General features: G+C 40.9%; 1 protein-coding gene across 1 annotated transcript in view; it reads left to right on the forward strand.

Moving 5' to 3' along the window:
• Nucleotides 1-13,838, forward strand: part of rnf7 (ring finger protein 7) — a 19,699-nt gene extending 5,861 nt beyond the window's left edge. Inside the window, exons 2-3 of the mRNA XM_060923590.1 lie at nt 6,624-6,671; nt 13,392-13,838. Of these exons, the coding sequence (XP_060779573.1) occupies nt 6,624-6,671; nt 13,392-13,510 (167 nt within the window). The 3' untranslated portion in view covers nt 13,511-13,838. The remainder of the gene's footprint in view (nt 1-6,623; nt 6,672-13,391) is intronic.
• Nucleotides 13,839-16,518: the final 2,680 nt, after the last annotated feature.

Genomic DNA, 16,518 nt, shown 5'->3' on the forward strand with positions numbered 1-16,518 from the left:
AGTAAAATTTGGAGTTGACGTAGGAGCAAAATTAGACTAATTGTGTAACAGAGTTGTTGTGGCTCTGAACTGAGTAGAATAGTACAAGAGTTAATTTCAAGACACACTGAATAGTCAAATACCAGATAAATGAAGCTGTTGTAAAAATCAGTTTTTGAACTGTTGGAATGTGTGAAAAAACATGACCTTACCCATTTGGACTTGACCTGATGGGATTGAGAGTTGGCAGTGGGAGGGGTTTTCACTCTTCTCCTTGAATGAATGGAAATTTTTTACACTTCTCATTGAATACTCCTCCCACTGCCAACCCTTTATCCCAAAACAATTGGACATACATTTTTTGATGGCCAGTTAATTGTCCAAATCAATGGAGCAGGTTTAGGTTTTTGTGCATGATCCATTCCTAAGACTGAACAGAATCACCTGAAATGACCAAAACAGTTTGACACAATGGGTATTTTTTTTTCACACATTCCCACACAGCTCTAAAACTGCATTTTACATCTTCATTTATCTGTTTGATTTTTAAGTACAATCATGACATACATACGTGGATATTATTGTAGCTGAACTTGTGCTCAATACAAAGTCATATGACTTTGAAAATACTGCTTAGATTTGTTGAAATTGATCACAAAATCAGAGCATGCCAAAATCATTAGAGTGCCAGAAAATACCCTCAGACCCCACGATTGTTATTACGTTCTTGTAGCACGATGACATAGTGGCCTCTATATGAAGTAGTAGCCACAAACACCTTGACCGGATGACCCCCAAAAATGTTGGAGGTTCTATTTGAGACCAATGCCCATCTGTCCTGAAAGTTTCATGAAGATTGGTCCAGCCGTTTTCCCATAACATTAACAAAGAAACCCCACCAAAAACAATATCTTGCCCCCTGGTGGACTCTGTTCCGTGTGAGGTAATTAATTTGCATCAAATCCAATGATAAGAGTGACAGTTTGCCAACAAGTCAGGGTTTTTTTAATTTTTTTTTTTAAAACAGTAAAGCCGATTCCCTACAGGTTTGGGGCAGTAAACCCAGCAGAAGAGTCCAACTTTATTTCTGTTTCATTTTACTGGCTTCAGTTATCACACCTTCCCAGTGGCTCCTGGGTAAATCTGCGATAATGTCTGACATGCTGCTGATAAATTCCATGCATTTTCAACATCGTGGGGTTTAAGAATATTCCACATCGCCTAATGCCCCCCTTTCCCCTATAAAATATAGCTTATCAAAAGAGGAAAAGTAATAAATTATAGCTTCTCTTGTAGAAGGACAGTTTTCGTCAAGGCATCACAGCTTGTATATTTACAAAAACCTCCGTTTATTTAATTATGAAATGGTGTCATTTATATTAAGAATGTGGTTAAGATGAAGTCTTAAGATGAAGATAAGAAGTTATTGGGGGGAAAAGACATGAAGGAAAACAGTTTTGAAAGGAATAACTGGCTTTTATTGCCTGTAAATATAGCTGAGGAGTAGGGCTGGGTGATATAATCTAAGTTATATTGTGATATTTTCTGATAATTTCATAAGTAGTTCAATTTGTAGTGCCTTTCTCACACCCAAGGTCACTTTACAGTTCCAAAGAAAAAGGCCACCCAAAGAGGGTCAAGATGTAATTCCATTGGCGTAGTTGCCCATAATCCCACCAAAAGGCACACAAAGGTATGCCCTGCACAGCTGCCGTGATGCCATTGGCCAGCACCGTGTCATGGATCCACAAAGCGAGCACAGAAGCACCGCCACACAGAACGCTGGACAACACTGATGTTAAAGACCAACAAGTTCACTGCAGTCCATCGTGAGGAACACTGGCATCACCCATGGTGGACCAAGGCCTGAAGGAAACCGATACCCAAAACTGGGTCTGGAACTACACCACGACCGGTGGACAAAACATTCAAGCAAAGAACAAATATCAAACCATACAAACACAAAAAGAAAAAGTGGGAGAATAAAAAGCTCTGGTGAGAAGCGGCAGCCAAAATGCGCACAGCATCCTCAGCCGGAAACGGATAACGTTATTTATTATGAGAGAGAATTCTATGAAAATAACTTTCAGAGACAAAAGAATGACAGCACCTGCAGACTGTTTGTCCAGATGGCAGGGAGTCCACGCCTGCAGCTAGTTCGGGGTCGCTGTGAACCGGTCATAAACGTGTGCTGCTCATAAGCTCCAGTACTGTGATTACGTGTTGTTTTTTTTGCTCTTTGCTCCAGAACTCTCTCTGTATTTGCTTTGATTTTTGTTCCTGATGTTTTGGCCTTTTCACATAGTGTATTTCCATTACCCCCCCCCCCCCCCCCCCCCCCCCGCTTACTCCAGTTTTGGGTAAATAAAACCCTGGGTAAACACCCCCCACCCCCGGTGACCTGGTGTCTGCTCCTCCATCCATCTCCTGTGACAGAAATATTGTAATATAATAGACCTAACATTTAAGCTAGTTCAGCGCATGATGCTACATTATACAGACCCTTAATTGATGTTTACACTGCAGCAACCTGCTCATTTCTACAGGCGAGTTGATATTTCTGCTATATCGCGATACTCATACTATTGAGTTGGCTGATATGAAAGGTCATGTTGCGATAACAGTAATTTATCAATATATCACCCAACCCTACCAAGAAGATTTTTTAAAAATGAAGACTTGCATGAATGGGACAAACAATGGCTGTTTCACTGATTTGGTTTTTGGGAAAATTAACTCCTGCAAGCACAGCTGTCAGGCTTTACAGCTGTGATGGGAGTTGGAAATTTGTATGACTGACATAGAGGACTGTTGCTAATATACTCAGTCACAGTTTCAGTTCAGATAGTAATCTGCTGCATGTTGGTGGAGGACGTAGCAGGTTCTGACTAATACATCCATGTTCCAATGCTTCAAAAATATTATTTATAAACAATAGTCAATTGGAAACTCCAAATAATCCTGGATAACGAAAAAAACACTTCCGTTGAAGCATTGTCGAGAATAGTTTCCAATGATTTATAAAGGAGAAAATGATCTCTAGAAAAGCTGACCTGAAATTGGGATGTTTGTGTATTCTCAGGACAGTTAAGTTTATTTGTATAGTGCTTTTAACAATAGACATTGTTGCAAAGCAGCTTTACAAAATTTGAATGACTTTAAACATGAGCTCATGGATTAAAGTTTTCCGTTGCTACAACGGATTTCCGTCAACTGGGAGCGCTAAAGGTCAATAATGAGAGTGATGCAGATCCGAGGGAAAAAAAAGGGTGGGGGGTAGGCCCATAGGTCTGACACCGATGTGATTTAGAACTTCACCAAGCTACTGTGATTGCCTGTTGTTGAACCCTTTCTTGTGCTATGTTTGAGTATATGTAAAGGAATAAGTTGTTGCGCTAGATAGGCCTAAATAAATAAATACAGCCTACGCTACTGTCTAGTCCCAGGGAGGCTCGGCATAGGCAGCGAGCCGCGGTGCTCGGCTTGAGTTTCGTTTCTATCGGCGGCTCCAGCCCGACTTTGCACGCTCGTAACTCGGCCAGGGGAGGTCCCAGCCTCTCCAAACTTGGCAGCCAGCGACCTCTGCCCTCTCCCCAATGAACCAGCGCTGCCAGGGCGGGCCAGCCCTGCGCCTCGGGACGCGATTCACCCCGAGGCGAGCCGCGGCGCTCCGCATCAGTTTCCTTTTAACGGCGGCTCCACTGATGAAACAATCTGGCTGTCCTACTACTAGGCAACTACTTGCCTACTACTAATACTAGGCCTATTGTTGTAGTAGTAGTAGTAATAATATTTGCCTATTGAAAGGCGATCAGGTGAAAAATCTAAACCGCCCTGTTGAAGCCGCAGCAAGATCTATGCTATTAAGCCTTTTGTAGGTTAAACAGGCTTCAGCAGACAACGTTCTGGAAAGGCTGTGATTTTCTTTGGTTTGATTAGCCTACGATTTAATCTTTAAACATTATGGTTTCAGCAGTTCGCTTAAACATTGGAGGCTGCAGAGTCGGGCTGCAAGATTTCCCGACACTTGTTTAAGATGCCAAACTTCATAGTAAGGAGAAAATAATTCCACAGTATTTAGTGCCTCGTCAGTCTCAAAAATTAATAGTGAAGGACCAACGTAAATGAAGTGCCAAAAAACCCATCTCGTAGGCCTATATTTTACATTTTCAAAAAAGTCCGGAATTGGAAGTGGGTCAGTGGAGTGTAATGAAGTGTCTTTCACTAAACACAAAAGGTCCGAAAACAGTGCAGAAAACAGCTATTGCTTAAATAGGCTACTAATGGTTTACATTAGTAATTTAATGTATGTGACAAATTCATTGATTAAATAGATAAAGAAGCCAATACTCCGAAGCTCAAAATTCAGGAAAGTGGCTCTGGTGTTGCAAGTGCACAAAAACAGTTATTTGAAAGTTAACCTAATGAATTTGCGCGTGCGATTTCATGAAGAACCGGGACAATTGGCATTCGGTGAAAGATTCACACCTATGACTCATTATATTCGCGCGCGCCCTCTCGCCCACTGTTGCTTCGTTTTCCCGATTTACACGCGTGTCTGAAGATGGAGTTTTCAGAAATCTCCACTCTGCCCAGAGTTTGCAAAAGTAGCTGTTTTCAGTGACTGAAACCTCCGTATAGGTGTGAATGAGAGGTGCAACCGAATAAATAAATGTGTCTTTTTTATCCGGCTACATGTAGGCTATCACTGCGCAAAGCCTCTAATGTTGAAATGGTAGTAATATTTGTTAAAATAATAGTAGGCTAATTTCCACATTAATTGGTAAAATGTCCCAAGGGATGTGATGGGGGGGGATGGCTGTTTTATAAGGGGGATGATTTGAGATTTTTATTTCAGAAGGGGGATGCCTCCCCCCTCATCCCCCCTCAACTAGAGTACTGCGTATAAGGCCATATTTCACCGGACATAGTCCCTTCGATTTCCATCAGTAGAGCGCGTCAAATTACTTTCGGTTTTGCCAGCATGGACGCACTTCTTTTAAATGAAGGCACAGATGTGTCAGACATCGACAAAACGGTAAAGAATAAGTGGAGATGGGCTTGGCTAAATGAAATGGGCGATAATGGCAAGCTCCTGCTGCTGTGCCAAGGAAAAAGAAACAAAAACGGGCATCAGGTGTTGCCAAACTAGATGCCTTTGGCTTCATTGCGAAGAAGCAGAAAAAGTGAACTTTCACTTTTCTTGTTTCCTGGCTTTATTTCAACAGATTTTCCTATTTTTCTTTCTGTTCCACCCTTTTGAAAGCATGGTTCAAGTTCGACTGCACTTGCACTTTTCTCTGAACCACTGTTGTGCATTACTAAAGTATTGTTGAAATAAATTTGCACTTTGTGCTGAAAACTTGTTTCATCATGAATAGCCAGTAATGACAATGGTCAAGTCTTGCCTTAGCTTTAGTCATTGTTAAAATTATGTAAATGTACTACAAGTAGGGGCCGAGGGGATAATGGACAACACGGCGTTTAAAATTTGATGCATCGCTGACGTGGTAGGTAGGGGCCAACGACATGGAGCTTTTTTTTTTTTTTTTTCTTTTTTCAGTCAGATTTTTTTTTGTTTGTTTGTTTTAATCCATGTGAGCTAATTTTATCCCTAATCTATCCCCAATGAGAAGTCTGTGGCAAGGAAAAACTCCCTCAGCCGACATGAGGAAGAAACCTCAAGAGGAACCAGACTCAAAAGGGAACCCATCCTCATTTGGGCAACAACCGACAACATGACTAGAACATTAACAGTTTTAACATAGTCAGTTTTGTTGATGCTATAAACTCTTCACTGATGGAAATTTGAGTGCAAAACTGTTCATGGCAACTGCAGTCCTAAAGTTAGCAAGTCAACTGTAGTCCTCAGCCATAAAAGCATTACTGTAAGTGTCCAGAGCGTCTTCCAAGTGTGACTTTCAGCTGTCCATATGGGGCCGTCCTCCACAGGAGCGATGTGATGAGACTCCAACCAGACACAGGGCACCAGGGTGGATCAGGCAGGTCCGAGGAGCAGAGGAGGTCAGCATCTCGATCTCAGGATTGACATGCAACTCAGAGGGACAGATTTGGGGGGAGAAAACACAGGTTGTTAGGTATGCCCAATGTCACCTGAATAAGTAGGAACAGTATACATATTGCACTGAGTACAAGCAGGGACTCCGGCAACTAACTATGACAGCATAACTAAAAGGGGAGAGCCAGAAGGTAACACAGGCATGAGGGAGCCCCGGGACATAAAGCAGCCAGCCACTACACCGTCAACAAACTCGAGTGAGCAAACGAGTGGGGACTGACAGCATCCATACATCCCAGTTTACCAAAACACTCTGTCTGAGGACCCTCCAGATCTACACCTTTACCTCATAAACACCATTAACAAAAGGCTTGACTAAACAGATATGTTTTCAGCCTAGACTTAAACGCGGAGACTGTGTCTGATTCCCGAACATTACTTGGAAGGACAGTGACACTGATGTCTTAGTGTTCGTGTGTGCGTGCTGGAATGTGTTCATCTGTTACTAGTTGATGGACTGTTTCACAACCTTGCATGAATGTTAAGGTTTTTATAATCAAGTCCTGAAGTCAAATACTTTATACCAGTGATCTGAGGTGTACCTTGTGTGTGTTTTATCTTGCAGATGCCTGTTTAAGATGTCAGGCAGAAAACAAGCAGGAGGACTGTGTTGGTAAGGAAATCACTTGCAGCACACCAGAGGTTTGAATCAAAATGGATTAAAGTGCAGATGGCATGCAGTCAGCTTCAATTAAAGGATTAAAATCTTCATGCCAGACACTCTTAACATCTCCAGAGTCCACAGGTCCTTAAAAAGCCTTAAATCATCTGAAATTGTGTAAATGTGCCATATCCTGCACTGATTATTTTTTTCTTTTACACTGAAGTCAATTTCAGAAAAATGTTTTTATGGCTTTATGTCCAAAAAAAACATGGCATAGGATGACCCTGAATGGTTCTACCTTACTTACTGACTTGGAGAGAAGTGTGGTGTGTGTTTTTTTTTTTTTTTTAATTTTTTTTTTTAGTATTTGGCTAATGTTTAATGCGGTGACATTTTCCTTCAGCATTTTTTTTTCCCCAATCCCCCCCCCACACATCTCTGTAGCTGTATCTCTGTGTCTAAAACTCACAGGACCGCTGCAAATATGGTAGTGGCAAAACGTAAACAATAGACAAATATTTTTATTACCTCAAGCCCCCCTAAAAATCTCATCTCATTATCTCTAGCTGCTTTATCCTGTTCTACAGGGTCGCAGGCAAGCTGGAGCCTATCCCAGCTGACTACGGGCGAAAGGCGGGGTACACCCTGGACAAGTCGCCAGGTCATCACAGGGCTGACACATAGACACAGACAACCATTCACACTCACATTCACACCTACGGTCAATTTAGAGTCACCAGTTAACCTAACCTGCATGTCTTTGGACTGTGGGGGAAACCGGAGCACCCAGACGAAACCCACGCGGACATGGGGAGAACATGCAAACTCCACACAGAAAGGCCACCATGCCTTTATTTAAAAAAAAATATATATATATATATATATATATATATATATATATATATATATATATATATATATATATATATATAAAATATAGAGAAAGACCCTGTTTTCTTCAGAAATTGGGTCATACTGATTACTTCATTCCGCTTCCAGCATCACACTCATGATTACTTGGAAGCTGGAAAGACAGGGTTGATACGAGACGAGAGTGGAGTAACATGCACGCACTTGGACACTGAAATGTTCTGTTTCTCTTTTTTGTCCACTACATATTGCTTTTTTACCAGGGTTGGTTCAGTACCGAAGTTTTGGGTTTGGCACGTTACCCGGCATGGAAGAACGGTAATGGTACTAGTTCGGTGCCCAAGCAATAAATAAACAATTTCATGTAAACTGATGAAATTAAGCAGAACTTTTGATGATAAACACTACATTAAATGAGTGAAAACACTGAGCTGACCTGCTGCTTCTGTTCATCTCTGTGGTTGACAGATGTAGAAAGAATTTATAAATAGGCTAATTTTACAAACATCTGATTAAGGTTATTTCAATAACCTCATTATTCTTTCATTAAAGGAGAACTGAAGGCAAATTTTTTTTATCAAAATTCTATTTCTCATTTTATTAAATATAGGAATGCATTTTTGATCGCTATTCAGACCCTCCAGGATTTCACGATGTTGCGATTTGCAACTTCAACGCAAATTCAACTAGGGCTGCAACTAACGATTATTTTGATAATCGATTTATCTATCGATTATTTTTTCGATTAATCGATTATTAATCGGATAAAAAGGAAAAAAAGCAAAATTTGATTTCCAGCATTTTATTTAATTAACCAAACTGTCTTTGTTCAAAAGTTGTTTCCAACTCATGAAAAAATTAAATGTATGCTACATTGAGTACAAAAAAAAATAAAAATTTTGTAGCAGCTGAATTAATGTAAAGAAAATAAAATCACATAAAACATAAAATCTTTTTTTATATAGTGCAACCACCATTTCTTTATATTGTTTTGTCAAACAAAATCCTATTGAAGTCTTGAATTTTAAGATGGTGAACAGTTTAAATAACTGTAATGAAAAACAAATGAACATTGGGTAATGCTGTCATGTGCTGACAATAATCGGGAAGCTGCGCACATTTGTGCAGCCTGAGCGGCAGGACTGCGCAAATGTGCACAGCTTCCCGATTTAAACTGTTTTTTCCTCATCCTTATACTTCCTGTTTCATGGACTGTAACGGATTTGCTTATTTAGTAATTTTAATACAGAATTTACTTTGAAATTATAATCAGACACTCCAACGTGCTTCCTCTTCAGGTGCTCATTCAGCGATGTTGTGCTTCCGTGCCACGCGAGATCAGCTCTGCACATTTTGCACCTAACGCTGTTCTTTGAAGGCGTTAATGTAAAGTGCTCCCATACTTTTGATGACTTGGGTCGGACATTTTTCTCTCTACTAACGTTAGCCTCCTCCGCCATTTTTCAAACGCTTCTTCCAGGTGAGCTACACAAAGCACGGCATTGGTTTGCTTCTCCTGCTTCTTCTTTTACGGCGGTCGGTATCCAGCTTAATGGTGCTTTACTGCCCCCACATTAGGGAGTAGCAACTGCACTTATGTGTATGATAATGTAGACCCAACTAATCGACTATTAAATTAGTTGCCAACTATTTTAATAATCGATTTTAATCGATTTAATCGATTAGTTGTTGCAGCCCTAAATTCAACCAATCCCCGCGAATTCAGGGCGGTGTTGCAGTTATATCCAATCACCGCAACTTTCCCGCAAATTTGACCAATCGTTGGCGTCGTCTTGAGGTGACGTTGACAAACTACCTTCTGCCTTACTTTCAGTGTTGCCAGATTGGGCGGTTACCCGCTCAGTTGGGGGGTTTCAAGTGCATTTTGGCGGGTTTTGAACATATTTTGGGCTGGAAAACATCAGCAGTATCTGGCCACACTGCTTACTTCCGTGTTTCCGTTCAAGAGAAGCAGCATGTGCGAGTCAGTGTTTATGTAGGCTTAAATTCTGTTACTGAAAGTGTGTTGTGTTTACAGTGAAGGACTGTGTGCACTTTACATTATTTTTTTACTTAATACAATAAATTAATGGATGCCAACATTTTTACCAAAATGGTATTTTATTTTCCGTTGTTTAGGCAGCTTCAGCATCATACTGTGAGATTCTGTTCAAATTGTTTTTTTTTTTCTTCTATGAAGCCTGAGCCATTTATTTTATTAGTTTATAATTAGTTTAATTTAGTCTTCAGGAGAGACTGCCTGCACACTACTAGTATTAAGTTTTTTTTGTTTGTTTGTTTGTTTTTTTCTTACATGAAAGCTGAGGCATTTATATTATATTTTAAGGTAACTTCATGTTGTGCTGTGAGGTTCTATGCACTTTAACTTTTGAACCAACAGATGCATTTGGATAAGTAAAGCCTATTTTTCTGCATTTTTGTAGTCCTGGTAATCTTTTATATTGGTAAAGATGTTTATAGGACCATTTCTCAGTGTCTTTGTTTTTTTAATCAATAGTTTTTCAGTAATAACTTAATATTTAACATATCACTCAATTTTAATCACAAAAAGAGAAAATCGCAACAATTTCTTGCAACTTTCACTTCCTCCCACAATGTAATCGCAACAAAAACCTAAAAAACACCGCAACTTTCATTGCAATTTTTTGGAAAACCCCCCCGCAACATCAGACATTTTAGCCCGCAACAATCACAAAAAAGGCCCGCGGAATCCTGGGGGGACTGGCTATTTTGTCACCGCTATAGCAAGTTATGAGTATTTAAAATATGCTCTGTAATATCAGTCCATATGTCAAAGCAATGGCCGTAAATAAGATTTGTTGAGACCTGTGCGAGACATCGTAGGACGGAAGTAAAACGTACAGCGGAAATCAAAGCGACCAACATCTGCCAACGTTATCAAAAGACGCGCGCGCCCTCTTTCGAATGCTGACGAAATCAAGCCGGAAGTTTTGTTTGTTTTGATGACAATCAGGAAAGTTTGAAAAGTAGGTAGTAATCATCATTTAAACTCATTTTTATGCAATATTTTGTTTAGAAAAGAGTTTTCAAAATGGCGGCGCTGACACGTCACGTTTCGAAGTCTCGCCCAAGTCCTGTGAAGATCGCGCGGATAAGCGACGCCTGCCGTGGACCATCTCATCTCATTATCTCTAGCCGCTTTATCCTGTTCTACAGGGTCGCAGGCAAGCTGGAGCCTTTCCCAGCTGACTACAGGCGAAAGGCGGGGTACACCCTGGACAAGTCGCCAGGTTATCACAGGGCTGACACATAGACACAGACAACCATTCACACTCACACCTACGGTCAATTTAGAGTCACCAGTTAACCTAACCTGCATGTCTTTGGACTGTGGGGGAAACCGGAGCACCCGGAGGAAACCCACGCGGACACGGGGAGAACATACAAACTCCGCACAGAAAGGCCCTCGCCGGCCATGGGGCTCGAACCCGGACCTTCTTGCTGTGAGGCGACAGCGCTAACCACTACACCACCGTGCCGCCTGCCGTGGACCAAATGAACTAAATTCAACATGGCTAAAAACCGAATAGGCCGATAAGTCTCATATTTAATTGCAATTAGTTGCCAATACGACTCACGATATAAGGTTACTAAAACTGAAAATGTAATTGAATAACATGTTAAGAAATAAAGCAAGTTTAAAAATTACTTTAGTTCTCCTTTAAGGATTGGACTGCTAAAAAGGCTCTGGTTACATCTACACTAGTACGTTTTGTTTTAAAAGAGCATGGTAAAATGAAAACTATCTCCATCCAGACCAGCGTTTTAGCTCCATATGAGAAATAATCTGCAGCCATATTAACACACCTGAAAACGCATATCACATGACTATTCGTGTTCACTGGGCATGCGTATGCCAATATAAACCGTTAATGCCACTTGTTTTCTTCCAGGAAAGAGTCGCGAGATAGGAGCGTGATGAATCGGGGAAGGACACATTGGGAGTGATGAGGCCCAATCAGGAAGGGAACGTGGGTGTCTGAGTCACGGTCTCCATTTTAGCTTGTCTACACCAAAACACTACCCTGGTGTTTTTAAACTATAAGGAGGCCAGGAGCATTTCCAGAAGTTTCCATTTTTTTGTGCCTTGATAGCTCTGGAGGAGTGTGGATGCCAGGTGTAAACATAGCGAATGTGGTGTTTTTAAAGCTAAAGCATATTAATGCGGAAATAACCTAAGAAAACAAACAGCAGCCTTAGTGCCATCATGACAACAGCTGGATGTCAGCTTGCCCCATGTAACGTCAGGTCAGCTAAACTTGCGTTCCAAGCAGGCCGGTCTGTTGGCTAGATTCAGGACAGAAAATATTGTGAATAGTTTAACCGTGGACAAAGTTTAGACCAGGGCTTTTCAAAGTGTGGGGCGCGCCTCCCCTAGGGGGTGCCAGAGTTTTTCAGGGGGGGCGCAACGTGAGGAAAAATAAACCAGAATAAGTTACTATTGCGGACATTTAGCGAACTTCAGCTAGCCTTTGCCAGAGACAAAATGGATCGATTTTTAGTACCTAAAGCTACAGTGAGTGAGGAGACAGAGTCTGGGCCAAGCAAAAAAAAAAAAGGAAGTATGACCACGATTATTTAAAGTTTGGATTTTCATGGACTGGATCTGAAGATGCTCCACTGCCACAGTGTGTTGTCTGCCAAGAGGTGCTAGCCAACGATGCTATGAGATGTTTAAAATGTGTAAAACAAGATGTTTAAAAAAAAAAAGCACAGATGTTTAAAAAGATGTTTAAAAAAAAAAAGCACAGATGTTTAAAATGTTTTAAAAAAGCTGTTTTAATAAAGCTCATGTTTTAAATGTGTAAAAAAAGATGTTTTCAAAAAGCACAGATGTTTAAAATGTGTAAAAGAAAAAAATGTGTACAACAACCATTTTTTTAAAAATACGAATGGAACATTAAGTATAGCAACAAAAATTGTAAGGGGGGGGGCGCTGTTGTTTATTTGCTCTCTGGGGGGGGGCTGACTCTCCCACACTTTGAAAACCCCTGGTCTAGGCAATCTTATTTTCAGTGTATTTACGTGATTGTCATGCGCACCCTCCATTCCTGGAATTGCACACTTGAGGCACAGTTTCTACAGTTGTGTAAAAGGGGACTCCACCTCTCCACAATCACTTGCCTGAAAAGCAAAATATCACCGTATCTCGTTCAGAGAGCCTTGTTTCTCGACCGGTTTCAGTAATCAGTAGTTCGTTCAGCAGTTGCTGAATCTATAACGTCTTCCCAAACTTGGCTCGATAATTCAGTGGCGTGGCAGTCGCTGGTCAGAGGGAGAGCTCTTCACTGTTAGACTTGCATCACGCTCACGAGCTGCCAGCTTCGTCTTAGAGGGCGGGTGAAAGAGTGACTTCTTAAAGGCGTGTTTCAGAGTATCGTGAAAAAAGTGGGGGGAAGCAGTAATGTTAACTGCTGACATTTATGAAATGATACCGTACTATTTTCAAACAGTAAATTACTGGTAACTGGAGCAACCCTACTTTTTTTTTTTTTTTTCCCCTCTTCCCTCCCCCCCTTTTTTTCCCCCTCTCTTTCACATCTCACTGTACAGTCTGAGGAAATTTAGCACAGTTATGTTCTTTGGCTGTCCCTCAGGTGAAATCCTGAAGTTTTATTTAGCAGCCTACAGCAGAGCATTCCCAATCATTAAATGCTTCAAATAGGAGGCTAAGAAGCCTTAAAATTATTTGTAAGCGTTTACACTCCACTCTCCAGCTCACTTTTGTATCTGTAAAGGTCCTAAAGAGAAGTATGTTTGGTTAAATTTCTGGTCATGTATGTAATGTGCTGATTAATGTCTCCCTACCTTTTTCAGTTGTATGGGGAGAGTGCAACCACTCCTTCCATAACTGCTGTATGTCTCTGTGGGTGAAACAAAACAACCGGTGTCCGCTGTGCCAACAAGACTGGGTCGTGCAGAGGATCGGCAAGTGAGGACATCCTCGCACATCCACTGTTCTTCATCCACTCTGGCCCCATCCGGCTCTAGGGGACAGGACTGAATCTTCAGCGTCCCAACATGACTCCTCTGTGTGTGTGTGTGTGTGTGTGTGTGTGTGTGTGTGTGTGTGTGTGTGAGACTGTAAAATGGAGTGTGTGGACTTTTACCAGAACTCCATGTGACACTGGCTGCTTGTACTCTGCCTCTCGGTCCTACAGTAAAATACAGGAGACTGAAGTACTATACAGTCTCAGTGCAGCATCTGAATGGTGCTGTGAATGTTTTTAAAGCATGTTAGAATAAAGTAAAATATTAAAAGCCTGTTATGAGTCTTCCCTTGGAAAGTGAGAACACGGTGATGACACTTTGGTATACACCTGTCTCTAGTGCTGTTCAACTGCTGTGAATCTGAATTGATCCAATTGTGGGAACTGAACACATGCTATTCAGTATGGGTTTGGGCAACATAACCAATCAGGGGGGTCAGTCGGAAGCCTATCTCATACAGGATTCATTTGCTAGTTAGTTATTAAAGGCATAATGTGATCTAAAATGTTTTTTTTTTCTCCTTAACTCACAGTGGAAGGCGTCCACTCTATTAGCAAATGTCTCCATGGTAACATGGTCACAAGTCCTTGTTCATCAATCATAAGCATCTCTGAGACCAAGGGATTGTCAGAAAAGTTTCATTTTATTATTTTTTATTTAGACAAATAGTATGTTGTACAGTGAAGGTCCTGGCATGCATGTGTCTGCACAAAAAAGGTACGGAGATGATTCTCACAACCCCTGGCAGTTAGAAGGGGTGAGCGAGAGCAACAATCAAACTCTGGATTGAGGTTGGGGCCTATAGAACCTGGCACTGGAATTGACCTCTGTTCTTGTCCTTTAAAACGAAAACAGAGTATTACAGACAACTCTAACATTGTGTTTTAATAGACAATATCAGACCCTGGATGTTTGAGTGTGTTAGAGCTACCCCCATTAGTCAAGTAGATACCTTGAGAATCATAGGAACATCAGTCTATGCTGTTTTTAATCCTATATTGCTTTTCTGGTAAACAATTTGGATTTAAAAGATGCTGCATCTGCCTTCCTGTAAGGAAGTATTACTATTTTAAAAATGAAATCAGGTAGTTTTTAGAACAATTAAGCCTGTAATATGCAGGAATAATGCTACGAAGGATGCTCCTACTTTTTACTTGTTATCTAGTATCTTGAACATGAACAAATGAAATATCCAGCAGGAGGCGATGTTGACTAACGTGTGGCTTGGAGTAATAAATGAGTTGCGGTACAAACGTTCTTGAGAAGTACATGTCCTTTGAACACTTAGTTAGTGATAAATCAGAAAAACTTGACTCAGTCAATGCAGTAGGAATCATGAAATCATATAAAGTGTGTTCCTTTATTCATGGTTCTTAAGGTGGGTTTTGGGGATTAAGTTTTCTGCTTTTACAGTAATGGAAATCATAACATTCTAACATTTATTAGCCTCCTATATTATTGACTATTCTAGTTATTAGCCTGCTTAACTGGTTACTTGAATGGGTTTAATCAAAATCTCAAAAACCAAGTAAGTCTGTAAAAATGTTGCTTGGGCCTTATGTGTTCTGTGAATGGAAAAATGAGGAATAAAAGCTCTATGACTGCAATTATTAGGATATTATTCCACACATTAGGATAACAAGGCTAATATCTGAATAGTTAGATGTTCTTTAAATGTGGTGAGGTGGTCTGTGGAATGTATTTTACAGTTAAAGGAGCCCCTGACTGCAAAAGGTTTGACTGCAGCCCAGACTACCTCACCTGACATCGCTTCCTGATCTCACTAACTGAATGAATGAACACAAATCCCAACAGCCATGCTCCAAAATCTAGTGGAAAGGTTTCTGAGGAGACTTTGGAGTGAAATGTTCAACAAGCACGTTGGATGTGATGGTCAGGCGCCCACATACTTTTGGTCATATTGTGTAATTATCTCAAGTTCAAATATCTGGGGTCAACTGTACAAAGTAATGGTGAGCGAAGAAGAGCGTGCAAGCAGGTTGGAATGGATGGAGGAGAGGGTCAGGAGTGATTTGTGACAGAAGGATACCAGCAAGAGTGAAAGGAAAAGTGTACAAGACAGTAGAAAGATTGGCGATGTTGTATGGTTTGGAGACAGTAGGCTGAACTGGGGGTCACAGAGCTGAAGATGCTGAGATGTTCGTCTGGAGTGATGAAGTTGGACAGGATTAGAAATGAGAATATTAGAGGGACAGCACGTGTAGGACGTCTTGGAGACAAAGAGAACGAGGCAAGATTGAGATGTTTTGGACACAAGGAGAGATCCAGGGTGTATTGGGAAAAGATTGCTGGAGATGGAGTTGCCAGGAGGAAGGGAAAGAAGAAGACCAAAGATGAGATTTATGGATGTGGTGAAGGTGCACATGAGGACAGTCTGTGTGACGGAAGAAGATATGGAGGGACGTTATCCGCTGTGGCGACCCCTAACAGGAACAGCTGAAAGATGATGTGTAACTGTGTATCTGTTTGAGTTAGGGGGAATGTTCTCTGAATCACTTAAGGTTATACAGTGACGAGGTGATTTAAAGGTTACAGAAACATTTACTGAACCATAATGTGCAACAAAATATGAACATTATATTTCTGCAAAGTAAACTTTCTGGGAAAACCAAATGGTAACTAAAAACAATCTGTTTTAGGCCTTTCTGGGAATCAATAAGTGTTTATTACCTCGCCCGCGATGGAGTAAGCGGAGTGAGGTATTGTAATCGGTGCAGTTTGTTTGTTACTTGTGAAAATCGGAGATTTTTGCAAGTATGTTGATCTGTCCATTTGTTTGTTGGTGCTCTAGCGTCGTTATTTCTTGACCAATCTTCACCAAAATGCACAGGACAACTCACTAGGGTCACACAAACACATCATTAGTTTTGGTGGGTCAAGGTCACCAAGGTCAAATCTTGTAAAAATACCTAATCAGCCATAACTTCCGTTT

Source organism: Neoarius graeffei, chromosome 6 (genome assembly GCF_027579695.1).
Source record: "Neoarius graeffei isolate fNeoGra1 chromosome 6, fNeoGra1.pri, whole genome shotgun sequence".
Classification (NCBI taxonomy): Eukaryota; Metazoa; Chordata; class Actinopteri; order Siluriformes; family Ariidae; genus Neoarius; species Neoarius graeffei.